Source organism: Podarcis cretensis, assembly GCF_951804945.1.
Source record: "Podarcis cretensis genome assembly, chromosome: 8".
Taxonomy (NCBI): domain Eukaryota; kingdom Metazoa; phylum Chordata; class Lepidosauria; order Squamata; family Lacertidae; genus Podarcis; species Podarcis cretensis.
In genome coordinates, this window is record NC_137177.1 from 82,408,307 (window position 1) to 82,436,198 (window position 27,892).

A 27,892-nucleotide genomic window follows, 5' to 3' on the forward strand; every position below is an offset into this window, starting at 1 on the left:
TCCTCTGTGCTTGCGTTCTCCTGGTCTTGTGACTCCCACCCTAAATTGCAAGGCAAATCCATGAGAGATGGGCGTGTGTGTGTGGAGTCTGCCAGCCTCTGATCGTCCTTATAGGAGGGTGTTGGGCAGACCTTGAGTATCGTTGGTCATTTGACACAGATGCTAACTCTCCTGAGGCAGGGAAAGTCTTGGGATGGAAAATTTGCCCGAAAACCTTCTGTTGGATATCTTGTCTCTGGTTCCAGCAAGAGACCTCATTTGCAATTGCCGGCTAGTTTGCTCTCAGTGGCGGGACTTGGTAGACCTGCCGGTCCTGTGGAAGCGCAAGTTCCGGAAAAGGGACCACGACTCTTCTCCAAAGCCATTGGCTTTCTACATTTTCTCCCGCCTAAAGAAGAACTTAATCAAGAATCCTGATGGCCAAGGTATGTCCTCATTTATCTGGTAGAATAAAACGCTCCTGGACAGAAATCTGAATAATAAAGCCTTTAGGAACATAGGAAGCTGCTGTACACTGAGTCCCAATATTGGTTCATCTAGCACAGTAATGTCTACACTAGGGCGGGGCAATATATCATCCAAGACTGGTTTGAAGTTCACCTGATGATATTTTTTTCATAATATTTGAGCTGGTTTTCAACATCGGGATAACTCACCAGCTAAACACTGCAGTGTTATCAGCAGCTAAACCTGACAATATCACCAGCTAAACATTGCAGCCTACCACAATGTCTGAAATGAGGATGGAACTATACAGAGGAGAACAGGACAATGTCCTGGCAACTGCTACTACGTAGGGGTCTGAAACAGATAAATGACAATATTATCAATCATCACACACTCAGTTTCATCAGCAGGCAAGCCAAAATGCATCCCAACAGGACTGTGGGCTTTGGGCTTGGCTACCATATGGTGAACGGGATGTGGGTGGCGCTGTGGGTTAAACCACAGAGCCTAGGGCTTGAAGAAGGTCAGTGGTTCAAATCCCCATGACGGGGTGAGCTCCCGTTGCTCGGTTCCTGCTAACCTAGCAGTTCGAAAGCACATCAAAAGTACAAGTAGATAAATAGGTACCACTCTGGCGGGAAGGTAAACGGCGTTTCTGTACGCTGCTTTGGTTCGCCAGAAGCGGCTTAGTCATGCCGGCCACATGTATGTTGGCTCCCTCGGCCAATAAAGCGAGATGAGTGCCGCAACCCCAGAGTCGTCCACGACTGGACCTAATGGTTTACCTTTACCTTTACCATATGGTGGTATTCAGGACAATCCAAAGTACGGCAATGAGTCATAGTGAATACAAATAATCTGGGACAGACAGACCGCCAGCAGGCCTGCTAGGAGGCAGAAGAAGCAGAAGTGGCAGAGATTGCATATACATAATTACATATTCTAAATAGCCAAGAACCTTGTTTTTCCAGGTGTGAGAACCTAGAGGTTGCTGAACTATAACTCCCATCTACCCCAGCAATCAAGAAAGGATTAGCAATATCTGGAGGGCCAAAGTTTCCCTACACCTGCTCCTCAGAGTAGATCTGTTGGAATTAATGGACCCAATATAATAATGTCAGTTAACTTCTGGGTGTCTACTACTTAATCACGGAAACCAAGGGTGATAACTAAACTATGTTCATTTCCCGACTGCCTGTTTTTTTGCCCCTTCATCCTGATTGTTTGCCCCACATTTAAGGATACTGGCTATTTATCAGGAAAATTCATTTATGGGGAGGTTTTATGGCATTGCGTCAAGAAGTCTGATTTTGTTGTGATGCGGGTTGCTTGCACACCATCGCCAAACCAGCCTAAATCTGAGAACCTGTACTTGCCATTATGCAATTGAGTCCCTCTTGGAAACAGGGACATTCTGAAAGTGGCCTAAGTCATTCTTGTTTTCTTTCTAACCCACGGGCTGCTTCCATGCACTCAAAGCCTCTCCCTTCATTTTCTGTCTCCCCATCACACACACTGCGTCAGATGGCCTGGACTCCTGGGAAATCCAGACACCTGCCAAGGGCCACTGGGAAACTGAGGAACTGTCCATAGAAGACTCAAAAAGCGTCGGTGAGATGCTCAGCCCTTATAAAATGAGCGATTTTGGGAAGAATGTTGAAGATGCTCCTGTTCAGCTCTACAAATGCTTTGCTGCACGTAATGGGTGAGGAACCTATCATTGTCCAAACTCAAATCCACTTAAAGATGAGAAAAGGGAGTTTTCATTTGCCCTTGTGCGGGTTCTTGTGCTTCACACTGTATTCTGCATAAGGAGAGTCCCCCGCTCAATAAATATACCGTAACCCATTAAAATGTAATGGTCACAAAAAGGTGGAGCAATTTGCATCACCAAATCCTGTCAAATGAGCTATTCTTTTTTTTGTATGGACTAAAGAAGTGTGTGTTGTGGGGAGTGGTGAGAGCCAGGCCCCCAGTGGCTTTCCTTTAAAAAGGTTGCTAGCAGACCATCATTCCTTGCCTCTGCATAGGAGGGGGCAAACTTTCTTTCCAGGGAGCTGGAGGTGGCCCACAATAGCCAGTTGCTGAGCCTTTTAGGACACGTGGTCCAAATGCTGTGGGTAAAAGGTAAAGGTCAATGTAATGGGAATAGGGGTTGCTCGTGCGTAAGTGGCTGCTGCTCTAGGCAACGTTGTCTGGCTAAACCTTTCCCTGGCTGGACAGCCCTTACTCCGTGGCTGTGTCAGTCACTGGCAGAATCCGTCAGTGGGCATTTCCTGAACTTTTTCCAGCATAAAAGCTCTTTGACACCAAGTCTCTGCCTAGCCTCCCTGCGCAGAAGCTTTCTGCGCAGAATGGGCGTGCCCAGCGGAGGTCCTGTGCTCTCCCCGCTGGTCTCTGTGGAAAAGACTTGGAGCCCTCTCTCTGAAGTCCTCCCAGGCTCCCCTTTCTTCCTGGTGTCACGCCGATTTCCTTCCTCAGAGGAAGTGACCTCTCTCTCCCTACTGGGCCCTTCTCCTGCATCGCTGCTGCGCCTTACCTCCTCTCCTGGCTCCGATGGCAGTTCCCTGACAGTCAAGGACCCCTGAATGGTTAAGTACAGTCAAAGGCAACTATGGGGTTGCAATGCTCATCTGGCTTTCAGGTTGAGGGAGCCGGCGTTTGTCCACAGCTTTCTGGGTCATGTGGCCAGCAGGACTAGACTGCTTCTGGCACAATGGGACACCGTGACAGAAGCCAAAGCACACAGAAACACCGTTACCTTCCCGCCGCTGCAGTACCTATTTATCTATCTGCACTGGCATGCTTTCAAACTGCTAGGTTGGCAGGAGCTGGGATGGAGCAACAGGAGCTCACCCCGTCACATGGATTCGAACCGCCGACCTTCTGATGGGCATGCCCAAGAGGCTCAGTGGTTTAGAGCATAGACCCACCTGCATCCCCCAATGTGGTGGGATAGTGATGGTGTCCCTTAATGTCTCAGGCCCTGCAGCAAGTCTCAGCTCATCACCTTGAAGGACGAGGGCTACTGGGACGAACTGATGGATGAAGCCAGACCCATGATTGAGGTGAAGGACTGGTGAGTGCCAAGTGTCCTGTCCCGGCTGGGGTGCAGGGAAGGTGGACACCGCAAACCAAGTTCTCAGCATGTGTGATATTCCAAGAATAGATGTGGTCAGTGAATTGGAGGCACAGGGGAAGGTCTGCTTGGACCTAGGCTTCAGCCCCAGGGGCAGTTGTCTAGAGCAGGCATGTCCAACAAGTAGATCGTGATCTACTGGTAGATCACTGGACGTCTGCGGTATATCACTGGTAGATCATTGGCTCCCCCCAAAGAAGCTGAACAACTGTGATTTCTCTAAAAAAAGCTCAAAATTTTACATCCTCTTTCTTTGTACTTTTGTCCATTTACTGTATTTATTTTTCCCCATTTGAAGTATAACATGGTGATTTTATTGAGTCAAAATGAGTGTACCCCTAAACATTTTTTTAGGAAAAAAGCACTGCCAAGATCTCTCTCAATCACCATGTTGTAGTGGAAGAAACAGTGGCGGTCGACGTGCCCAGCTGGACCTCAATTTGTCCCAGGCTCATATAATTTCTCTCTCTTCCTCCCCCCCCCCAAAAAAACAGCTTTTCAAGTGGGTATGATTCATGCTATAAACTGACCGTGAAGCTGTTGTCTGCAGACTCTGAAGTCCTTAAAGAACATCAATATGAAGAACCTCATGTGTCAACGTGGTTTCCGGTGAGCTGAGCCTGAGTAGAAAATGCAAGCTTTGTTAAATTCGTGGAGGGTTGTCTATGGGGGTGAAAGGGGTCCCACCAACCTCCGTCTGCTACAATGTGCAGGCCTTCTTGTGTAAATATTTCGTAAAAGATACACAGTGGAATCTTGGGTTGCAAACATGATCCGTGTTTGCAACCTGCAGTGTTTGCAACCCGCAGCGCCGCATCTGCGTCAGCGCATGACGTGATTTGACGCTTCTCCACATGCGCAAACCACGATCCAGTGGTTCTGTGCATGCGCGAGTGCCGAAACCCGGAAGTAACCAGTTCCAGTACTTCCGGGTTTGGGCGCATCTGTAACCTGAAAACACATAACCCAAAGCATCTGTAACCCGAGGTACCACTGTATACTAGATCATGGGTAGGCAGACTAAGGTCCGGGAGCCAGATCCAGCCCAATTGCCTTCTAAATCCGGCCCGCGAATCAGCATGTTTTCACATGAGTAGAATGTGTCCTCTTATTTAAAATGCATCTCTGGGTTATTTGTGGGGCATAGGAATTCGTTCATCCCCCCCCCCCCCATAGTCCAGCCCCCCACAAGGTCTGAGGGACAGTGGACCCCTGCTAGATTGTAGAAAACCTCAAAGTGTCTTACTGACATGCAGCTCAGCTGGTTGACTACCTGCGAGCTTCCTCCTCTTGCTTAACTGTGAGGAGAATCAGAACTTATAGGGTTAAACAGTTCTGTGTGACGTCTCACATTCTGAGGCGTGGTTATTTCCTTTCGTTTTTGGCTGAGAGGCGAAAGGATGTCTGCTCTTTGGCCGGGCTGATTTATGATGTTTTTCTACTCATTAAAAGACTGTTGGAGACTAGCAAGAAGCCTGCATTCAGTCTGATTTATTATCCACACACAAGGCAACAGTTTCTGCCGCTGCAAAAACTCTGCTAAGGACTTTGCTAAGAGAGCTAAGGGAGCTCAAGTTTTCTATCGGCAGCAGAAGCGTACTGGGCGCCAGTGGACGTCTGTGCAAGAGGAGAATGGGGACAAAACTAGTCTGCCTCTGTCTCTCCTTGACTCTGGCTCCCCCTACTGTTGGCTTCCCCCCTTCCACCCCTCCAGCCACCGCTGTGGGGGGAGAGGTTGCATCCTGGAAGGGGTAGTTTCTTCTCTGCAACCTCCCCCAGACCCAGGAGCCTCCTCCCTTTCTCTCTCCTCTCCAGGTTTCACGCACTATTTATGACTACCCTCAAGGTGTCCGTCATATCCTCTTTGAACACAAAAGGCACATGGAAGGATGTCATCCCAACTTCCATAAGTACATCTTCCCAGAGCAAGGCCCAAGTGAAGACGGGGAGCCATCGTGGCATAGGATGAGGGTGTTGCAAAGCAGCATCACTCTTCACCCACCACCAAAGGCAGTAGTGGATGGCTATTACATTTGCTCAATGACTCGTTGTAGTTTAAGAAGGAAAGCTCGGAACAGGGCTAGGAGGCAGGGGGATACAGAGAGCCTCGGACTCAGCGCCTTGTCCAGCGGTGGGGAAAGCCACATCTCCAGTGGAACAGAGGGGGAAGGGGGCAGCCAAGCAAGAGGAGGGCTTGAGGATGCTACTGAGAGCTTAAGTGCGGCTAGCCAGGAAGCTGTTTCTATCACCCAGCCTGCACAAGGGGTGAAATGTAAGGAGGGGAGATTTGGGGTGTCTAAGTTCTTATGTTGGGGGAGAAACCGGAAGGGGCCACTCCCGGAATCTGCAACTGACTAAGAGGGACATGAACTTTGTGGTTCTGCACTGCAAATAGTTTGCTCCAATAAAACCTGTAATAATAAGAATAAGAATAAGAATAAGAATAATTTATTTATTATTTATACCCCGCCCATCTGGCTGGGTTTCCCCAGCCACTCTGTGCGGCTTCCAGTAAAACACTAAAATACAATAACCTATTAAACATTAACCTAAAGACAGGTCGGAGTCCTGCCTGGTTACTCATGAGCAACCACCAGCAGCGCCTGACAAAAGTAAAAAGCCGTCACACCCCTTCTTAGCACCATCATACCTTCTCTCATCTGTGCTAAATTTTGCACCCAGTTGTAGCTTTGATTTTCATTCTCTTTGCTTCTCTCAAATTGTATCTTATGCAGATGCTCTGCTTCTACAAATCTGTTATCTAGAAGCATGTCTGAATATGAAAGCAAGGCAAGAGATGGGATGGCAAGGAGGGTGGTGAAAACCAACTACGTACCTCTTTTTTATGTTTTAAGTGAGATGGTTTTGGGATAACAAGGTGTCCTCTTCCCCCACCCCCATTGGATAGGGCACATCGCAACGATGGGTGGCAATCTGAACTCTTAATGCTGCAGATCATGGCATCAGTGACACTGGCATAGATCTAAAAAGAGACCCCCTATTTTAACCCTATGTGTTGAAACAAAGGTGAATGGTTCCGGAAACTCTGTGAAATATACTCAGAGTTGCAAAGTGATTTCATGCTCTTCATTCAGCTCATAGTGGTGAGGAGGAATGAATGGTAAAAGTTAAATAGTCCCAAGAAGGCCTGAAGTTCAGTCTTGCTCTTGGGCGCTGGGGCATCACAAATGGCCCGTACCTTGTCCCCAGTCGGGTGGACCCCTTCTGCGTCCACCATAAATCCCAGAAAGTCCACCTGAGGCACTCCTAGTAGACATTTTTCCCGCTTCACCTTGAGACCCGCCGTCTGGAAACGGTGCAGAACAGTGCGGAGGCAGTCCTCAAACTTCTCTGGTGTGGGCCCAGCAATCAACACATCATCGAAGAAGGCGGTGACGCCAGGAATCCCTTTAAGGAGAGAGTCCATTAGATTCTGGAATATGCCTGGTGCCACACTGACACCGAACTGCAGCCGCTTTACCCTGAACGCTCCTCTGTGCGTCACAATCTTCTGTGCCTCTGCTGTGGCCTCATCTACTGGCAGCTGTTGATATGCTTGGGCCAATCAGACTGCTGCATTTTGGATCCTATTGTTCTAGGACCAATCAGACTGCTGCAGTTTGGATCCTATTCAACTCAGTACATAACACCCTGCTAATGCCATCTTGGTAGTCAAGATAACACCACAATTAATTGGTAGCTGTTGTAGCAACGAGCTCATATATGCTTATATTCGCTTGCTTTGATACAAGCTTGGGGCTTGGGGTGCTAGGCTCTGAGCCCACAAAGGGGAACTATCTATAAGATTAGGTATTAGCCACCCAAGCCCTCATCTGGGCAGGTGAAGCAATGGGATGTCCTAGGCAATGTAATGTATGCTGCTTTGCATATGCAAAATGTATTCACTTTTGCTTGGGTGTGGACAGACCATCTCCTTGCTGCAGTGTCTGTCCTGTATCTCTGCAAGAGAAGGCCAGGAGATTTGGCTTCCTGGCTTCCTGTAAACCTATACATTTCTTAATAAAGCACTAGAATGGATCATTCTCGCGTCTTTGGCCTCCTTCTTTGTCATACCTGCTCCCAGCCACTCCTCTGGGTCTACGGTTCAGAACACCCTGGTACCAGACTTTACCTTAAACATGACTTGGAAGGCATAAGCAAAGATCCTGGCCTCTTAATGGCTAATATCACGTGCCAGAAAAGTTTGATAATCGCCTCCTGTTGGGAAGAATGGAGTTCTGCACAGACAGTGAATGAATATTCCTGCAAAAGTGAAGCTATGAATCAGGAAATAGATGACATAAACAGTTAGTCGTTTCTTATGCAGTTCATGTTCATTCAGCTAGAAGGTAGCCCAAAGTGAACAAAATAACAAATAGACCGGAACTTGCAGGAAATAAACAATGAGGCAAATGAATAAAGGTGCCATGACACACTCCCGCCCAAAAGACTCCTCCTCCCTTCTCCATAAGGTAACCTTGGCCCAAAATCATACAGGGAAATCCTCAGTTCTGATCTAGGTGGTTATGAGGATAAAAGGAGGAGGGAGAGAATCACGGACGCCTCCGTGAGCTCCTTGGAGAAAAAGATTGGCAGCTACAAATGTCATTCATTCAGGCTGAGCCATCTCTCCAGGCTTTCAGAATAGGGAGGTATCCTTTTTACTCTTGGGATCAAGGTGTGTGATTTGCTGCCCGCTTATACTGTGACCCTTCTGCTTGGAAAAAGCATGCATGCAGTCTTGTCACTTTTATCCCAAGGAATAAACTAACCTGTAATCCTCTGGGGTGTGAAGTTATTGTGGGTGTAAGGTTATGGGTGTAAACACATATTCACAACAGATACACAGTTCAACTCCAGTAGAAGATCCTAAACTTCTTGGGTGGTGCACGTATCCTGACAACTTACCTATCTAAAAGTGAAGATTTCCTCTTCTAGGCTGCAATGAACAGAGCAGAAGGTATACTTCAGGGGTCAGCAAACTTTTTCAGCAGGGGGCCGGTCCACTGTCCCTCAGACCTTGTGGGGGGCCGGACTATAGAGGGGGGATGAACAAATTCCTACGCCCCACAAATAACCCAGAGATGCCTTTTAAATAAAAGGACACATTCTACTCATGTAAAAACACGCTGATTCCCGGACCGTCTGCGGGCTGGATTTAAAAGGCGATTGGGCAGGATCCAGCCCCTGGACCTTAGTTAGTCTACCCACGATCTACTACTTCCAGCCAACCAAGCTGGATCTGACAGAATTTGGGGGGTGTGGGGTGCCTGAAATGCAGCCCCCCCATTGGCTCACTCACTTGCCGTCTTTCTCCTCAGGTAAGTTGGACCAGCACACCATAAATCAATAGTTCTTTCCCAACATGAGCTCATCCCTGCTTACGTGTTGTTCACATGAGCTTGCTGAGACGCATCCTGGTTCCGGTGATTTGAAATAGCCGCCGGATGTTCCACTCCAACCCTGCTTGACTTTCCTGCCTGTGTCCTGTATCTGTTTAGCAAAGTGCCCCTTGCTCTTCTGGTCTGCTCCTTGCATGGTCCACGAGCGCCTCTCTTCCTGTTCTCCCTCCAGCCTTCCTGCAGGCCTAACCCCAGCATCCTTTTCTTTTCTTTTTTTTTTATAATATTTATTCAAAGTTTAAAAAAATACATACGTGCAATAAAAAACAGAAAAACACAACAGGATAAAGAGAAAAAGCTAAAGAGAAAAGAAAAAGAAAAAATACAGATCCCATATTACATCTTTTCATTTGCTTGTTTCTTAGACCTCCTCACACCTCCCTTTTTGTATTCTGACTTAATTCGTTGTTTCAGCAAATTCTTCCCATATTTCTCAATTTTTATTTATATAATTTGTCTTAACAACCTATCTTATTAAGATTCAGCATATCCTTTCCGTCTTTTTTACCATGTTCTATAATTCAATTTACCTTAATTTATTTAACCTTATCTTACCTTAAAAGCCTTAAAATTCAAAGTTTAAATCATATTTATACATAACTCCTTAAATCCTTTCTACTAAAGCCAATTAATTCCTTTCCAACATTTTCCTTAATATTTCATTAATATTACACTAATTCCAAAGATAAAAAAAAAGAAAATTATCCCTAGTTGTTATCCAACGTCCCTTCTTCCTGGTTTCGGGTTATGTCAGTCCTTTCTATACATTCCATCCAGTCCATCAATCTGGTGATCTTATATCCGAGGCCCTTAAGTCTCTTCTATGCCCCTTCTGCAGATTTTCTTATTCTTGTTTGTAGTTGCACTCTTCCTTGTCTTTTGTTGGTTTCTTTCTTGATTTCTTCCCTTTCTCCTTAGGGAGTAGGTCTCCGGGGGATTCCAACCGGTAATAAGCTCCATTTTCCTTCATCAAGCCAGCCCATTCCCCAGAGTCCCACTCCCTGTCATCATCTTTGTAATCCAAAAAGTGATTGTCCAAAAAGTAATTGTCAACATGTTTCATAGTCCCACCAGATTTAAGAGTTTCCTTAACTCCAAACACTTCCAGGTACACTCCAAGTTCAATCTTCCAATGCAACAACTTTTGCTCTTGCAGGACTTTGGATCTCTCTGTTTGTGTTGCTTGGGGTGCTATCACAACCTCTTCCATCTTCCTCTGCCCTTGCACTTGCCCAATCAGACCAGTTTCCTGAACTGGTCGCTGTATAGTTTCTTTATCCTTATTTCCTGTTAATTCATATTCACTGGCTACGGCAGTCATCAAGTCCAACTTCTCATTCATCAAATTCATCCTCTCATGCAACTGCTCCAGCAAAGCATTTGTTTTGTCAAGGGCAGAGACCAAAACTTCCTCCCAACGCATTTTTATTCAAGGTCACAAGACTGGTCCCACAATCTCATTCTTGCAGCTGTAACGTCTCCAAGTAAACTCCAGCAACAAACTGACAAGCTCCCTCTAGGGGACACAATTTCTATTTGTATCCATCTTTAAAAACGTATCCAACAAAGGAAAAAAGAAAATTACTTTCAATTTTCAAATACTTTGTTTCTTTGAAAAAGCAGAAAGCAGCATTGAAGTTGGTTTGTTTCTCTTTTTTTTTTTTAACCGTCTGTCAAAGCTCCACTTTCAATCAATGAACATCTCCGACAGTTTCTGTCCTGACACCCCGTTCCCAGGCTTGAGACGATGGAAACTTATATTCATTTACTCTCTCTCCTGCAGGCTTAAGCAGTCAAATTCCCCCCCCCCCTTTCTCCTGCTTTCCAAGGGGGTTTTATTGGTTGTAAATGCAGGAAAATCCAATCTTTAAAACAACTTTCCAGGCTCTTAGATTGTAAAGTTTTTGCTTTAGTCTATTTACAAAAAGCGGAAGGCGGACTTCCTGTTTAAACCTTCCCGCTTCAGTGCCTAATTCAAGAATTTCTTGATCCAATTTTCCGTTTTTACTCACGGGTACTTGTTTAGAGGGACGCAGGTGGCGCTGTGGGTTAAAGCCTCAGCGCCTAGGGCTTGCCGATCGAAAGGTCGGCGGTTCGAATCCCTGCGGCGGGGTGCGCTCCCGCTGCTCGGTCCCAGCGCCTGCCAACCTAGCAGTTCGAAAGCACCTCCGGGTGCAAGTAGATAAATAGGGACCGCTTACCAGCGGGAAGGTAAACGGCGTTTCCATGTGCGGCTCTGGCTCTGGCCAGAGCAGCGCTGTCACGCTGGCCACGTGACCCGGAAGTGTCTCCGGACAGCGCTGGCCCCTGGCCTCTTAAGTGAGATGGGCGCACAACCCCAGAGTCTGTCAAGACTGGCCCGTACGGGCAGGGGTACCTTTACCTTTTACTTGTTTAGAGTCCGAATGTCAACAGGAAAAAGTCAGCGCTCTCCGGCGATGGCTGTGCGGCTTCCCTCCGTGAATGTAGCAATCGGTTCGCTGCACCGCACTGCTCACCCCACTTCACTCCGGAGCCCCCAAAAGGGGTTTCCCCGCGAGTAGGGGAGGCGCTCTTGATGCTCTGCCAAACCCCACGTTCCCAGGCTCCTCCACCTGGGATTCCTAGCGGGTGTCCACCTTCGCCACGGCGGGAAGACCCAGTTTCCACGGAGCCCGTTCCTCCGGTCGGAGGAACTCTGCCATTCGCCGATGGCACTAACCTGGAAGTCCATTCCCAGCATCCTTTTCTATTGTAGCCAGATGTTAAATGTGAGATAGATATAGGACAGAAGCCCCAGTACTATGCATGAACAAAGAAAAGGACTTACAGTGGTACCTCGGGTTAAGTACTTAATTCGTTCAGGAGGTCCATACTTAACCTGAAACTGTTCTTAACCTGAAGCACCACTTTAGCTAATGGGGCTTCCTGCTTCTGCCGCGCCGCCAGAGCACAATTTCTGTTCTCATCCTGAAGCAAAGTTCTTAACCTGAAGCACTATTTCTGGGTTAGCAGTCTGTAACCTGAAGCGTATGTAACCTGAAGCGTATGTAACCCGAGGTACCACTGTAGTTTGTTGGTCTGAAGTTCCTCAAGTTGCAGTTCCTTGTTAGGGGTGGATGGTGTTATAAGAATTTTAAGGTCTCAAATACACTGGTACTGTAGCCTTATGAGGCTTTGCCCTCGGGTGGGAAAAATATTGCGCCTGGGAAAGGGAAGTGGGAGTCAACAGACACTCAAGGAATAGTTCGGAGAAAAGGCTGTTATTTCTAGCATCCATGAACTGGTAGAAGGAGCAAGTGTGATAAGTCACAAAAGCATGCACGAAGTTCACAGTCCTGTGCACAAGCATATATTCCCCTTCCAGATCCCTCCTCCTTCTTCCAGAGTCCTGCCCCATGAGTTCCTCTGAGCATGAACAGAAAGCTGTCTTGGGACTCTTGGGCTCTTGGTGCCCTTCCCAGGAAAGGAGGGGGGGATTTCAGAGTGTTCAGAGATGTTTCCATCTCTTGTTCTGGCATGGTTCCCGGACAGAAAGCAAGTTGCAATGTGGTTCTTTAGCAAGGCCAGAAGGCATGAGAAAGGCCTGAGAAACAATGGGCTGTTCTCTACCTTTTGTTACAGCAGAGCGGAATGTTTCTGATGCTTAGCTGCTGAGAAAATGATTTTGAAAAGCTTTGAGAAGCTTTGAGCCTGCTTTGGGGGGGTGTGACTTCGGGCCTAGGTGGGGTCACCTGTCCTTACCTTCCTTCATTACCTCGGGTTAAGAACGTAATTTGTTCTGGAGGTCCGGTCTTAACCTGAAACTGTTCTTAACCTGAGGTACCACTTATCTAATGGGGCCTCCCACTGCTGCTGTGCTGCTGCCACACGATTTCTGTTCTCATCCTGAAGCAAAGTTCTTCACCCGAGGTAATATTTCTGGGTTAGTGGAGTCTGTAACCTGAAGCATATGTAACCCGAGGTACCACTGTACTGTCAAAATAAAGATCCGTAGCTGAAATGCCACAACTTAACAGATGCATTCCCATTTTAAAACATTAACATAAAGACCACCTTTAAAAAATATTTTAAAATAGCAACGACAGGAGGCTCGGGTTGAGACAGCAAACGGAACTGAATGGCTTCCTGGAAGCGAACCTGGAAATCCCCAACTGGTGACTGACGACAGTGGCACTACTCTAGCCTTTTCTCAGCTCTGTGTGGCCTGGGATTTCCCTTTTTCTGGGTGCAGAAGCAGAGGCCGTTTGGTTGGCGGAGGAGAAGCACCGGGCGGGACTTCCCCCGGCTTGTCATTTTAATATTTCCTCCTGCATACTTTCTGTTTCTCCCTTTCTCCCCTCCCCACATTTTTTGCATTCTCTCCGTTTTGCAACTGGGTGCTGCTCGGGGCAGAGACTCCTTTTCCATTGCTCCGCTGGAAAGGTAAAAATCCAGTTGTTGTCGTTTTTTTAAAAGTGATGGGGACCTCGTGCAAGGCAGCCAAGGGGGTGGGTTGGTTGTTGTTGGATGTGTCTTTTTTTTTTGCGCGAGTGTGTTTCACGAGAGTTTTTTGCACGTGAGAACGCAAAAGGGGTCTGTAGGATGGAGTCGGTGGACAAACCCCCCTCCCGGGTGCATTCCGCAAAATATATATATATATATCTCCCCTTAAGCCATGCAAAGCTTACGGATACCAGCATAGAGGCAGTACTACAACCGGGGGGGGGGGGGGGTGTGGAGATCTTGAGGCTTCTGTGTGTAGTTTTGGGGCAGGGGTCGGGGGGGGGAAGAGTTGTTGCTGCTTTTGGGGGTCTTGCTTTTGAGCAGCCTGTTGGGGCAGCTGGTTGACCACAGTGAGAACAGGATACTGGGCTGATCCGATGTTTTTACATTAAATAACCAAGCGAAATATTATTATTATTATTATTGTTTCACTTTACGATGTATCTAAAACAGAACAGTTGCAGATGGGTTAAAACAAGAAAGTCCGGGTAAAGATTATCAAGTATACTTCCAGATTTGTGATGATAAGGTTGTCTGTTTGTTTTTAAAGTGTTGGATAATAAACAGCGGTGCTGAAAAGTGGCCGTATTTTGGTTCTCCTCGAGGAGTAAAAACATCAGGTCTGCACCCCAAGGCTGTTGCGAGTTTCGTTTGCTCAGAAATCGGAAATGCCAACCGGACCACACCTCAAGAATTGCCCCAAGGCATTCTCTCTCTAACTTTGCCTTGATTTGATTGCAAAAAGAGATTAGACAAAATGGGCTGATTTGCTTGCAGGGAAGTAATACAGTGGTACCTCAGGTTACATATGCTTCAGGTTACGTACGCTTCAGGTTACAGACTCCGCTAACCCAGAAATAGTGCTTCAGGTTAAGAACTTTGCTTCAGGATGAGAACAGAAATCGGGCTCCGGCTGTACGGCGGCAGCGGGAGGCCCCATTAGCTAAAGTGGTGCTTCAGGTTAAGAACAGTTTCAGGTTAGGAACAGACCCCCGGAATGAATTAAGTACTTAACCCCAGGTACCACTGTATTGGTGTTGCGTCAAAGCAAGTGTTGCGTCCACACATTCGATTTTATTTTCTTATCTTATCACTTTCCTCCTTGCAAAAAAAAACCACCCCGATCTTTTTGGGAAGCAGGTTTGTTGCACAAGAGACCATTCAAATAATTTAGAATGGGACAAACGGTTATCATATTTCGAAAAGAAATCCACTTGGACAGCCCCCCCCCCGAGTTTTTCCCCCCAGGCCTCTCCATCCCTTGACCTCGCTTCCAACTTGCAGTAAACAGCAGGGTTATTGTAGAATCCTCTCCCTGTTAACAGTGGACTACATGACAGGGTGGGACGCGGGTGGCGCTGGGGGTTAAACCACAGAGCCTAGGACTTTCCGATCAGAAGGTCAGCGGTTCGCATCCCCGCGACGGGGTGAGCTTCCGTTGCTCGGTCTCTGCTGCCGCCAACCTAGCAGTTTGAAAGCACATCAAAGTGCAAGTAGATAAATAGGTACCACTCCAGCGGGAAGGTAAACGGCGTTTCCGTGCGCTGCTCTGGTTCGCCAGAAGCGGCTTAGTCATGCTGGCCACATGACCCGGAGCTGTACTCCAGCTCCCTCGGCCAATAAAGCGAGATGAGTGCCGCAACCCCAGAGTCGGCCATGACTGGACCTAACGGTCAGGGGTCCCTTTACCTTTACATGACAGGGTTGTTGCGTAGGCCTCTTCTTGTTAATAGTGGGGTACACACTGTGGGTAAAAGCCTCAGCGCCTAGGGCTTGCCGATCGAAAGGTCGGCGGTTCGAATCCCCGCGGCGGGGTGCGCTCCCGCTGCTCGGTCCCAGCGCCTGCAGTTCGAAAGCACCCCCGGGTGCAAGTAGATAAATAGGGACCACTTACTGGTGGGAAGGTAAACGGCGTTTCCGTGTGCTGCGCTGGCTCACCAGATGCAGCTTTGTCACGCTGGCCACGTGACCCGGAAGTGTCTCCGGACAGCGCTGGCCCCCGGCCTCTTGAGTGAGATGGGCGCACAACCCCAGAGTCTGTCAAGACTGGCCCGTACGGGCAGGGGTACCTTTACCTTTACCTTTACCTTACACATTGCAGGGTTCTTGTATAAGCCTGCTCTTCTCTCTCTCTCTCTCTCTCTCTCTCTCTCTCTCTGTCGTACACAAACACTAAATGCCATTGAGGTGTGTAGTTTATTAACAATGAATTAAATTGCTGAACCAGCATAACCCTCCCTCTCCCTGTCACCGCCCAAACCATGTGGCTGTCGTGGCATTGGGATGTTTTAAACCTTTAAAGCCGCACCCAAAATGAAAAATGAGTTACATAAATCAGGAACTGGAACTCCTGTTAGTCCTTTCTGTTTCGTTGGGGCAGAAGTTATAGGGGCTGCTTTCACAGCTCTGATAATACTCTTCATATGCATAGAAATAGATAGGTATTAAAACCGCTAAATAAAGACTGGTTTATTCCAACAGGCCTTCGGGAACTGATTTATTTATTTTTATTTTTAAAGAAAGGGCTTTTAAATAGTGCAGGGCTATATTTATTATCTGTATATTAATATTTTTTAAAATATTGCTTCAATTCTATTAGTGGCTTAATGACTATGATTACCTTTTATATGTTCTCAGCTTTTTGGTTTTTATCTCTGTTGTTATAATTTTTGTAAGCTGCCTTCAGTCCTGGTCTGGAAAGAAGGCTGGTTATAAAATATAACGACAACAGTAATGGTAATGAATTCATATTACAAATATTGCTGTTATTATTTATATCCCACCTTTCTTCCAAGGTTCCCTGCCAATCCCATCATTTTTTCCTCACAACATCCCTGTGAAGGAGGTTAGGGCTGAGTTTAATGACTGAATTGCGATTTGAACCCTGGTCTCTTCCAGGTCCTCTAACCACTATGCCAGACTTTTTTTGTGAATAGCCATCAGTTTTATCCTTCAAGCAGGTGGTGAGGGTGGCAAAATGGTGTCAAGAATGAACCAGGAAATTCCGTTTTTATGCCATGAAATTTTGCCAGAACTGTTGGGGAACTGCCCCCCGCCCGCAGATTTCCCACAGATTTTAACACTCAGATAGACACGCTCAGTTTGCAGAGGCTCCAAAAATCCATTTAGCCCATAATTCCGTTTCCAGTGACAACCAAGTAGAAGCTTCTAAGAAAGTTCACAAGAAAGCAGGGCCTTCCCGGCTGTTCCTACTCCACCCTATATGATCCTCTGAGGTATACTGCCTTGACAAATGGAGGTTCAGATCAGCTATAATAAGAGCCAGTGGGGGGGGGCACTTATCTCTTGTTTCGACAATCTGCTTTCCACAGAAGCCTTCATCAAGGCATGAAGGAGATGGCCTGCTTCCCTCTTGACCGAACACAGTGTCAGGTATATTGCCTTGGAATATGGAGGTTCTGTTCAGGTGCTGAGACCAATACACTTCTGAAACGCCAGGGATGGGGGGACCAGTCTATAAATTAATTAATGCTAACCCTATGCTGGGACGCGGGTGGTACTGTGGGTTAGGTTCAAATCCCTGCGACGGGGTGAGCTCCCGTCGCTCGGTCCCTGCTCCTGTCAACCTAGCAGTTCGAAAGCACATCAAAGTGCAAGTAGATAAATAGGTACCGCTCCGGCGGGAAGGTAAACGGCGTTTCCATGCGCTGCTCTGGTTGCCAGAGCAAGTCATGCTGGCCACAAGATCCGGAAGCTGTACGCCAGCTCCCTTGGCCAATAAAGCGAGATGAGCGCCGCAACCCCAGAGTCGTCCGCAACTGGACTTAACGGTCAGGGGTCCCTTTACCTTTAACCCTACGCCAAGATTTATTTATTTTTTGTAATGATTTATCGTTTGCTTAAAATTATTATTGTACAATATCCAATAATTTTGATAGGTCTACTCTGAGTAGGAGTAGTAGGGGATAGCCGCCCCCCTCCATGGGTGATCATTAAAAAAGGCCTCTTCTGCACTATATATTTAAAGAAGTGTTGTGTCACACTGATGTGGGAAACTATAGTTCCCATAATTCGGGAGGGGGTGCCTTATAAATGTATAATGTGCACGCAACCATGGATTCAGAGGCCTAACAAAGCCAGGACTCATTTGTTGCCTTTGGACATCAAGGCCTCTACCTATAAAAAGAACTACAGTTCCTAGCACCCTTTGCAAACTATGGTTGCCAGGATTATTTCAGGGAGGACGTAATGTGTGTTGGATGTGCTTTAAATGTGGCCCTTCCCAGCAAAAATGTTTAAGACAAGTACAAATATCTGCTGGAAATGTAAACAAATAGAAGGCACCTTTTACGATATGTGGTGGTCTTGTAAGGTAATAAAAGTATTCTGGGAAACGATACACAATGAGTTTAAATTAACTTTAATTAAAAAAACAAACAACCAGAGGCTTTTCTATTAGGAATTGTAGGTGCTGATATCCCAAGAGAGCAGAAATATTCTTTATGTATGTGACGACAGCCGCACAGATGCTATTAGCCCAGGGATGGCTAATAGAGAAGAATGGCAAATTAAACTGTTGTTGGACTATGCCGAAATGGCAAAGCTTGACTGGAAAGCTCAGGAACCAAGAAGACCAAAACTTCAACAAAGAATGGGGGAAACGTATAATTTATCTTGGAGACCACTGCAAGCAGATGAAAACATTAGCAGAATTGCAATAACACTTGTAACCTAGCAAGTACTTTGGAGTTTTTTAAAACGTGGGACTATTGAAAAAGATGCAGTAGGAAAGGTTTAATAATAGGACCCATGGAGGAGAAGTCCAGAGATTCAGAGGAATCTTTTAATTGTTGATGTATATGGTTGTATTGTTATGATTTTATATTCAAAGAAAAATTATTTCGAAAATAAATAAATAAAAGTGGCCCTTCCCTCAACAGCCCTTTTACTGATTTATTTATTTTTTTCCTTTTTTTCAGACAGCTGAGAACACCCCAGAGTAAGATGGTGAACATCGGAGATTTGCCGGAAGACATTCTGATTGACGTGTTGTGCCTGGTCCCTGCCAGGGAGCTAGTTCTCCGCTGCCGCCTTGTTTGCGTGCTGTGGCGCAACTTGGTGGACCTCCCTTCGCTGTGGAAGCGAAAGTGTTACCTTGAAGGGTTCCACCCCCGTGCGCCGGACAGGAACGTTCCCGACTGGAGGATATTCTACTTCCTCTCCATCCTGCGGAAGAACTTAATTCAGAACCCTTGTGCCGAAGGTTTGTTCTTGTCTTGTCAAGACAGAAGTACAGTGGTGCCCCGCAAGACAAACGCCTCGCAAGACGGAAAACCCGCTAGACGAAAGGGTTTTCTGTTTTGGAGGCGCTTCGCTAAACGAATTTCTCTATGGGGTTGCTTCGCAAGACAAAAAAATCTTGCGAGTTCCCGCGGGTTTTTTTCGCTTTCCCCCCCCCCTTTCCTAAGCCGCTAAGCCGCTTATCAGCGGAACAGCTGATAAGCGGCTTAGCGGCTTAGGAAAGGGGGGAACAGCTGATAAGCCGCCTCTCAGCTGATCGCTAAAAGCCGCTAGACTGCTAATAGTGCTAATCCGCTAAGCCGTCAATGGGCTTGCTTCGCAAGACGAAAAAACCGCTAGACGAAGAGAATCACGGAACGGATTAATTTCGTCTTGCGAGGCACCACTGTACTGTTCTTGGGGTACAGGAGGCGGGCAGGTGTGGAGGACTCCCTGGTCCTGAATGGGGTAACTGAAGGACCAGGTGCACAGCCTGGGAGTCATTCTGGACTCACAGCTATCCATGGAGGCACAGGTCAATTCTGTGTCCAGGGCAGCTGTCTACCAGCTCCACCTGGTACGCAGGCTAAGACCCTACCTGCCCGCGGACTGTCTCGCCAGAGTGGTGCATGCTCTGGTTATCTCTCGCTTGGACTACTGCAATGCGCTCTACGTGGGGCTACCTTTGAAGGTGACCCGGAAACTACAATTAATCCAGAACGCGGCAGCAAGACTGGTGACTGGGAGCAGTCGCCAAGACCATATAACACCGGTCCTGAAAGACCTACATTGGCTCCCAGTACGTTTCCGAGCACAATTCAAAGTGTTGGTGCTGATCTTTAAAGCCCTAAACGGCCTCAGTCCATTATACCTAAAGGAGCGTCTCCACCTCCATCGTTCTACCCGGACACTGAGGTCCAGTGCCGAGGGCCTTCTGGCGGTTCCCTCACTACGAGAAGCCAAGTTACAGGGAACCAGGCAGAGGGCCTTCTCGGAACGCCCTCATCAGATGTCAAAGAGAAAAATAACTACCAAACTTTTAGAAGGCATCTGAAGGCAGCCCTATTTAGGGAAGCTTTTAATGTTTAAAAGGTTATTGCATTTTAGTGTTTTGTTGGAAGCCACCCAGAGTTGCTGGGGAAACCAAGGCAGATGGGCGGGGTATAAATAATAAATTGTTGTTGTTGTTGTTTGGTGCAGATTTCAATCAATTTTGGAGCACCCTTCCTTCAAACGTTGGTGGGGTGCGGGTGGCGTTGAGCTGGGCCTCAAAAGTCTGGAGGATGGGACTCGGCCCTCAAGGCCTTTCTGTCTGGCCCTCAGGAATTTTGCAGGCCACACCCCCTTCTCCACAAGCCACGCCCTTCGCTCTCCCTGCTTCCCGACCTGAGCGCTTGTCCCTGGCGGGTGGCGCTGTGGTCTAAACCACTGAGCCTCTTGGGTTTGCCGAACAGAAGGTCGGTGGTTCGAATCTCCGCGACGGAGCGAACTCCCGTTGCTGTGTCCCGGCTCCTGTCAACGTAGCAGTTCGAAAGCACGCCAGTGCAAGTAGATAAATAGGTTCCACGGTGGCGAGAAGGTAAACAGTGTTTCCATGCGCTCTGGTTTCTGTCACGGTGTCAAATTGTTGAAAACCTTTGAAACTCAATAAAAAACAATGGGCAAAAAATAAAGAGAAAAGAACAGCCGTAATGATCACTGTCATGGGATCATAGAATGGTAGACTTGGAAGGGACCACAACATAGCTGTCAACATTCCCTTTTTCTGTGGGAAATTCCCTTATTCCAGCGCTGCTTCCCGCTGCTATCCCGGATGGTTAGATATCCCATAGACTGTCCCTGGGACACATGAGGCTGCTGATCCCTTATTTTCAAGGCTGCTGATCCCTTATTTGCAAGGCTGCTGATCCCTTATTTTCAAATCTGAAAGTTGACAGCTACGGACCACAAGGGTTATCTAGTTAAACCCGCTGCAATGAGGAAATCTTTCGCCCCACGTGGGGCTCGAACCCACAACCCTGAGGTTAAAGAGTCTCATGCTCTGCCAACTGAGCTATGGAAGGATCTGGTAAAATGTCACGAGCCGTCAGAGCAATTCAGAGCCTTGAAAAGCACATCAAGCTGAAAGAGGAAGTGGAAATGAGTGCCTCTCTTTCAGTTTCCTCCTTCAGCTCTGTGTACTTGTCAAGGGACTTGGAAAAGGTCACTGCCAATTGGACAGTGACGGTGTCCTCTGCTTTCATTATATCTTCTCTTTCTGCTTTCCCCTACAGCGGGCTTCAACTCCTGGAAAATTGAACAGAATGGAGGGGACGAGTGGAAGATTGAGGACCTTCCTGGAAACCATGGGAGGGAATTTCCTGACCCGCACGTCCGCAAATACTTTGTGACATCTTACGGGTGAGGATTGTGGGTCTTACGTGAAAGATCTTAGCGTTGTACCTGACAAACTTCTTCCTTTTCGGGTGCGCCAGTTTGCACCCAGATGCCACCCTCTGGGTTGTCTCCAGCCAAGTCCTACTGAGAGACAGGCCAGCTGAAATTCCTGGACCTAAATCAGTCTTGAGGACTAGTAACTTCCATTTTTTATATATATTTAAAATGAAATGAGATTCCTAGGGTGCGCCAGTTTTCATCCAGATACCGACAAAGTCCCATTCGAGAGTTGACCCATTGAGGTGGAAAATGGACCCTAGTCAGTCATGTCCCTTGACTGCAGTGGGTCTACTCTGAGTAGGACTAGTATTGGAAGCAACCCATGCTGAAAGGTGAGATCAGATTGGCCCCATTGTCCGGTTGCCAAAGAGAGCAGGAGGTAGGGTCATTGTGGCTGCCTGTCAGATGCGGGTGGGGAATCTGTGGCTTTGAGAAGTTGTTGGGCTCCTAGTAGCCATGCTCCAGGATGATGGGAGTTGGAGTCCAGCAACACCTAGAGGTCCACAGGTCCCTCATCTCTGTGTTATGTAATAAACGAAAATCTGCCCTTATTCCCTTATGGGGGACACAAGAGCCCTTATAGAGTCCTTTGTAGGTTCTCCATCGGTCACAGGAAAGAACAGAGGTGAACCAGAGAATATTGAGAAGCAAAGCAGCTAGTAAGCCTGACCTTTATTGAACTGTTGCAACAGGGTGCCCCCTTCACACACAGGAGGAGGACCCAGAACCAAGGTGTGTCCCCCCTTATATAGACATTTTAAATTGCCTCCCCTTTTATGAAGATTACCCGCTCTGAGACCCCCACAGCTAATTTTGCCCTGGCCTCCACACTGGCCCAAGTAGGACCAATTCAGCCAGCTAGCCCTGGGGATGATCTATCTAATGCTTATTTCCCCTAAATTGATTTCTGAATTCTGAATTTTATTGTTATTCATGTTTTTATACTGTATTTTATGCTGTTTTTACAATTAAGTGTTTTAAATCTGTTGTTAGCCGCCCTGAGCCCGGTTTTTGAACTGGGAAGAGCAGGGTATAAATATATATATATTATTATTATTATTAAATTTGTGCTGAGACTTTCCAGTCCCGGAAGCTGTTTTCAGTGCTTCGGCTGAGCTCCAGAAGACACCATGTGGAAAAAATCCTTAGCGGTTTCCTAGAGCTTTTTCTCTGGCGGTGTGCAGTACTGCCACCTTTTGCGGGGGAAACTGGAGGGCTCCAAAATCCTGTCAGAGTATTACGCATACTTCCCCAAGCCAGGGGAAGCGCTTGCTCAGCTTTGGGAAGGATGCACAATGCTCTGACAGGATTTTGGAGCCCTCCTGCCAACTTCCCAAAGCCAGGCAGGGGAGGCCTCTTCACATGGGCAGGAGCACCAAGCAGCTAACCAGCCCTCACTGTCCAGCCTTGGCGTCAGGCTACGCCCCTCCCCTATGCACTGCCCCACTTGCTGGTGAATACCAGCACTTTCCCCCCCTACAAGAAGAGCATTGCATACGGCCTTGGCCGGGTATACCTGAAGGAGCGTCTCCACCCCCATCGTTCTGCCCAGGCACTGAGGTCCAGCACCAAGGGCCTTCTGGTGGTTCCCTCACTGCGAGAAGCAAAGCTACAGGGAACCAGGCAGAGGGCCTTCTCGGTGGTGGCACCCGCCCTGTAGAACACACTCCCATCAGATGTCAAAGAGATAAACAACTACTTGACATTTAGAAGACATCTGAAGGCAGCCCTGTTCAGGGAAGTTTTTAACATGTGACATTTTGATGTATTTTTAATCTTTGTTGGAAGCCGCCCAGAGTGGCTGGGGAATCCCAGCCAGATGGGCGGGGTACAAATAATAAATTATTATTATTATTATGGCCCCGTGGAGAAGAGATCAAAATGTCTCAATGGGAATCTCAGTGGTGTGGTCTCCCCCCCTCTCAAGAAAGTGACTCTGAAGGTGTTTGTTTGCTTGTTGCAAATCTCCCCTCCCTGCCACACGCACTCCCCCCCCCCTTTTGAATCACTGGTACTTTTGAACACCTCCAATGCAGGCTCTGTCTCAAAAACCAGCTTGTTACCTTAAAGAATCACGGCTACTGGGATGAGCTGATGGACGAGGTCAAGCCGGCTATTGTGGTGAAGGATTGGTAAGTAAATTGGGGTGGGCGCAGGCAGAGAACTCAGAGAAAGGAGGGCACAAAAATGGGAGGAAAGGGGTAACAGCACTGAAAGCCCACTTTATTTGCTATAGAATGAGGCACACCTAATTCCTTGCAGGAGTAACTTTTTGCAAATGTATGTTCACCGTTAATCTCCTCCAATGGGGTAGTGGCCCTGGGTCTAGATTACTATTTCTGCAACAGGGTCTCTGCCTCCAGCATCCCAGAGCTGACCAATCAGCACAAAAGTGGAGCTTTTTAGCCACTGAGAAGGAGTCTTCTAACCCTCTGTGCCAACGAGAGCCAATTGGAGTGAAAGGAGGCAAGTCACTGAGAACGGGCTCCTAGGGTCCCACTGGAGAAGGCATGTGGGAAACGAGTTGTTCTGTGTGCTTCAAAGCTATAAACTGTAAACAGGTTGATACAGTGGCAGGATTTTAAGTGAAGACTTGCAACTAGTAGATTAGATAAAATTAAAGGTAAAGGGTAAAGGGACCCCTGATCATTAGGTCCAGTCGTGGCCGACTCTGGGGTTGCGGCGCTCATCTTGCTTTATTGGCCAAGGGAGCCGGCATACAGCTTCCGGGTCATGTGGCCAGCAGGACTAAGCCGCTTCCGGCGAACCAGAGCAGCGCACGGAAAAGCCATTTACCTTCCCGCCAGAGTGGTACCTATTTATCTACTTGCACTTTGACGTGCTTTCGAACTGCTAGGTTGGCAGGAGCAGGGACCGAGCAACAGGAGCTCACCCCGTCGCGGGGATTTGAACTGCCGACCTCTTGATCGGCAAGTCCTAGGCTCTGTGGTTTAACCCACAGCGCCACCTGCATCCCAGATAAAAGTAAGGGAAGTAATAATTGGATAAGTATAAGTATGGGAATGCAGCAGAGCCTTGTTTATATAAGGAGCCAGAAGAGGGTATGGAGGGAAGTCTAGAGATTCAAAGAATCTCAAAGAGAAGGTCCGTGAAAATGTATCTGTATAAATCTAGATCTGGTAGAAACGTGAGTTAACTTTTGTTTTTCATTGTGGAAATGTAACTGTGGAAAATAAATAAATTTACAAAAGAAAAAAAGCTAAGCATTTAGGAGCACTGAAACACAAGGTTTCAAAGGTATGGTGTGCAAGCTTTTATTACGTACAGTGGAACTTCTAAAGTCACCCTGAAAATTGATAGTGCAGCACTCCAAATCATTTGCCCCTGAAAGTAGTAGATCCAGGCAACTTGTGGAGATCTGCACTAATAGTTGCAATGCATCCCTCGTTATTAGTATTATATAATTATAAAATAATTGCATAATCTTAGAATCCAGCTGTGAGCAGGTAGGGTGGCCATGCCTTGGAGGAAGGGCCCCAGAACTTCCAAATTTGACACCACACTACCTACCTCCAGTGCCATATTTACGTATAAGCTAAACAAGCTATAGCTTAGGGCCCCACTCTCTTGGGGGCCCCAAAAAAATTAAAGGGAAAAAACCCTGGATGTACATTTCCAAAATATAAGATAAAAAACAAATAAAATAAAACCTACGTACAGCAACCGTGTTTTGTGTTGTGTGGGCTCCTATGATGTACCGTATTTTTCACTCTATAAGACGCACTTTCCCCCTCCTAAAATGTAAGGGGAAATGTGTGTGCGTCTTATGGGGCGAATGCAGGTGGGAGGCTCTGCTCAGCGCTCCCTTTAAAGAGCCGTGTGGAGTGTGTGTGCGGCTCTTGGGGGCTTTTCCCGAGGAGGGAGAAGGGAAAAGTCCTCTTTAAAGGGAGTGTGGCTCTTGGGGGAGCCTTAGCTGTGTGCAGCCTCTCCCGGGCAGTGGGATGAAGGCTCCCCTAGCCCGGGAGAGGCTGCACGCGGCTATCCCATAAGCCAGCACAGCCAGCGGGATCGCTACGCTGCGATCCCACTGGCTGTCCTGACTTCTGGGATTCAGAATATTTTTTTTCTTTTCCTCTTCCAAAAACTAGGTGTGTCTTATGGTCTGGTGCATCTTATAGAGTGAAAAATACGGGATTTCTTTTGTTATGTGCAAATGGCTTTAGGTCCATAAATTACCATATAGCATATATTCAACACACAAAAAACAGTGGCAATTTGTTGTTGACAAAGGATAGCTGGACATAGAAAGGGCCCCATTACCTTCAGTAGCTTAGGTCCTCATCAAACCTAAATCCGGCCCTGGATGCTGCAAAGACGCAAGGTTAGGGCTGGGGTCTGCGCCCACCTGTCCAGTTGTGACATCCTTCTATTCCTTGTGTTCGCATCCTAGGTATGCCGCCCGATACGACTGCGGCTGTCGCTACCAGCTCCGGGTGGAGCTTCTTTCCGCAGACTACATCGTCCTGCAAGAATTTCACCCCGAAGACGTGGTCATTGAACAGTGGAGCGATGCAACATGGCACGAGGTGAAGGCATCAGGGTGGCGTGGGACAGTGGGGTGGCCTGGCATGGCTCTGCCTTCCCCCAGAGCACAACCGCAAGCTGGGCATTTGTTTTTTTCCGGTTTCTGGTCCTCGTGGGGCTCGTGTAGTCCAGCATCCTACAAAGTGGCCAGTTCGAGGGCAGAAACAGCGATCTCCCTACCTATGATTTCCATTAACTGATATTCAAGTACACCAGTTGATTTATTTATAGAAATATATTTGTAGGCCACTATTTGTTTAAAATAAAAAACCTCAACATATAGAAAACCATATACAGTGGTACCTCGTGTTGTGTAACCTGCAGGTTATGGAATCTTTGGGTTATGGCTGCCACAAACCTGGAAACACTTCCAGGTTTCGCCGCTCATGCATGCGCAGAAGCGCTCTTATCGTGCCGTGTGTGTGCACAGAAGCTGTGCCTCTAGTTACAGATTTTTTGGGTTGCGCACAGCACCCCGAAACAAATCCATAACCAGAGGTACCACTGTAGTTAAAATCAGAAGCTCTGGAAAAACGTATTCTTAAAATCTGCATAGGCCTGGCGGAATAGAAAAGTTCAGCAGGTGTCTAAACGTCGGGACAAAAGGCGCACCTGCCAAACCTCTAGTGGCAGAGAGTTCCACAGGACTGGGCCGATGACACTAAAGGCTCGCTTTCTTGTTGTCAAGTGAGTTGTCAAATAACGCTCCTGCGGAGGATGTCAGTGATTGAGCCGGGAGATAAGGGTTCAGGTGATGCTTGAGGTAGCCTGCACCTAAAGTTGTTCAAGGCTTTGTAAATTAGTGCAAGGAACTTTAACCTGGCTTGGCAGTAGACAGGCAGGCAGGGGAGATGCTTTAACAACGGTGTCATGTGGTCTTGACCCATCAGCAATCTGGCCGCAGCATTCTGCACCAGCTGGAGTTTCCGAACCACCCCCAAGGGCAGCCCCACGTAGAGCGCATTGCAGTAATCTTGCCCATGGACTGCAGTGGTCAGGTAACTTTGGTAGGTGTACTCTGAGCAGGTGTACAGCCTTAAAAGATCAGCAGAGGACTGCTGCCTCTGTGCCTTGCAAGGCTCCTGATGTCGCGACGTCCGATTGGCTACCTGGAGAACAGGATGCTGGGATGTTCGGACCTTTTGCTTCATTATCCCGCGAAGGTGGCCTTATGATGCGATCAGGCCCAGAAACTTCACAGCATCCAAACCTCTTCCTCTGCGCAGCCTGGGAGTCATTCTGGACTCACAGCTGTCCATGGAGGCGTAGGTTGATTCTGTGTCCAGGGCGCCTGTCTACCAGCTCCATCTGGTACGCAGGCTGAGACCCTACCTGCCCACAGACTGTCTGGCCAGAGTGGTACATGCTCTAGTTATCTCCCGCTTGGACTACTGCAATGCTCTCTACATGGGGCTACCTTTGAAGGTAATCCAGAAACTACAATTAATCCAGAATGTGGCAGCTAGATTGGTGACTGGAAGTGGCTGCTGAGACCACATAACACCGGTCCTGAGAGATCTGCATTGGCTCCCAGTACATTTCCGAGCACAATTCAAAGTGTTGGTGCTGACCTTTAAAGCCCTAAACGGCCTCAGTCCTGTATACCCGAAGGAGCGTCTCCACCCCCATCGTTCAGCCCGGACACTGAGGTCCAGCGCCAAGGGCCTTCTGGCGGTTCCCTCATTGCGAGAAGTGAGGTTACAGGGAACCAGGCAGAGGGCCTTCTCGGTAGTGGCGCCCGCCCTGTGGAACGCCCTCCCATCAGATGTCAAAGAGATAAACAACTACCTGACATTCAGAAGACATCTTAAGGCAGCCATGTTTAGGGAAGTTTTTAATATTTAATGCTGTACTGTTTTTAATACTTGATTGGGAGCTGCCCAGAGTGGCTGGGGAGACTCAGCCAGATGGGCGGCGTATAAATAAATTATTATTATTATTATTATTATTATTATTATTATTATTATTATTATTCCTTCTCTCTCTCCAGGTCTCGCACACATTTCACGATTACCCTCGTGGAGTCCGCCATGTCATCCTTCACCACGGAGGCAGCGACACCCAGTACTGGGCTGGCTGGTACGGCATCAGAGTCACCAACACCAGCATAACCATTGAGCCAGATGTGGCAGAGTGAAAGCTTGTGGTGCCGCGAGGCTTGGCTGGATTTTTTAGAGAGACATATATACATATATCTATAAAACCTCCCTTTTCAGCA

The 27,892-nt window shown here is 47.5% G+C and overlaps 1 protein-coding gene across 1 annotated transcript; it reads left to right on the forward strand.

Moving 5' to 3' along the window:
* The first annotated feature begins 178 nt into the window (after positions 1 to 178).
* Positions 179 to 27,892, forward strand: LOC307223386 (uncharacterized protein). Its single transcript, XM_079989352.1, has 12 exons — positions 179 to 425; positions 1,972 to 2,152; positions 3,431 to 3,526; positions 4,081 to 4,195; positions 5,402 to 5,893; positions 9,907 to 9,934; positions 13,164 to 13,392; positions 18,393 to 18,676; positions 20,967 to 21,093; positions 23,166 to 23,261; positions 25,541 to 25,676; positions 27,665 to 27,892. The coding sequence occupies exons 1-12, from the start codon at positions 194 to 196 to the stop codon at positions 27,809 to 27,811; spliced, it is 2,163 nt and encodes a 720-aa protein (XP_079845478.1). The 5' UTR covers positions 179 to 193; the 3' UTR covers positions 27,812 to 27,892.

Excerpts from the sequence above, each read along its gene's own strand:
- LOC307223386 (XM_079989352.1), top strand. The coding sequence starts at position 194 with ATGGAAAATTTGCCCGAAAACCTTCTGTTGGATATCTTGTCTCTGGTT. Across the intron at positions 426-1,971 it reads CAAGAATCCTGATGGCCAAG|ATGGCCTGGACTCCTGGGAA; the intron begins GTATGTCCTCAT and ends ACACTGCGTCAG. Across the intron at positions 21,094-23,165 it reads TACTTTGTGACATCTTACGG|GCTCTGTCTCAAAAACCAGC; the intron begins GTGAGGATTGTG and ends CCTCCAATGCAG.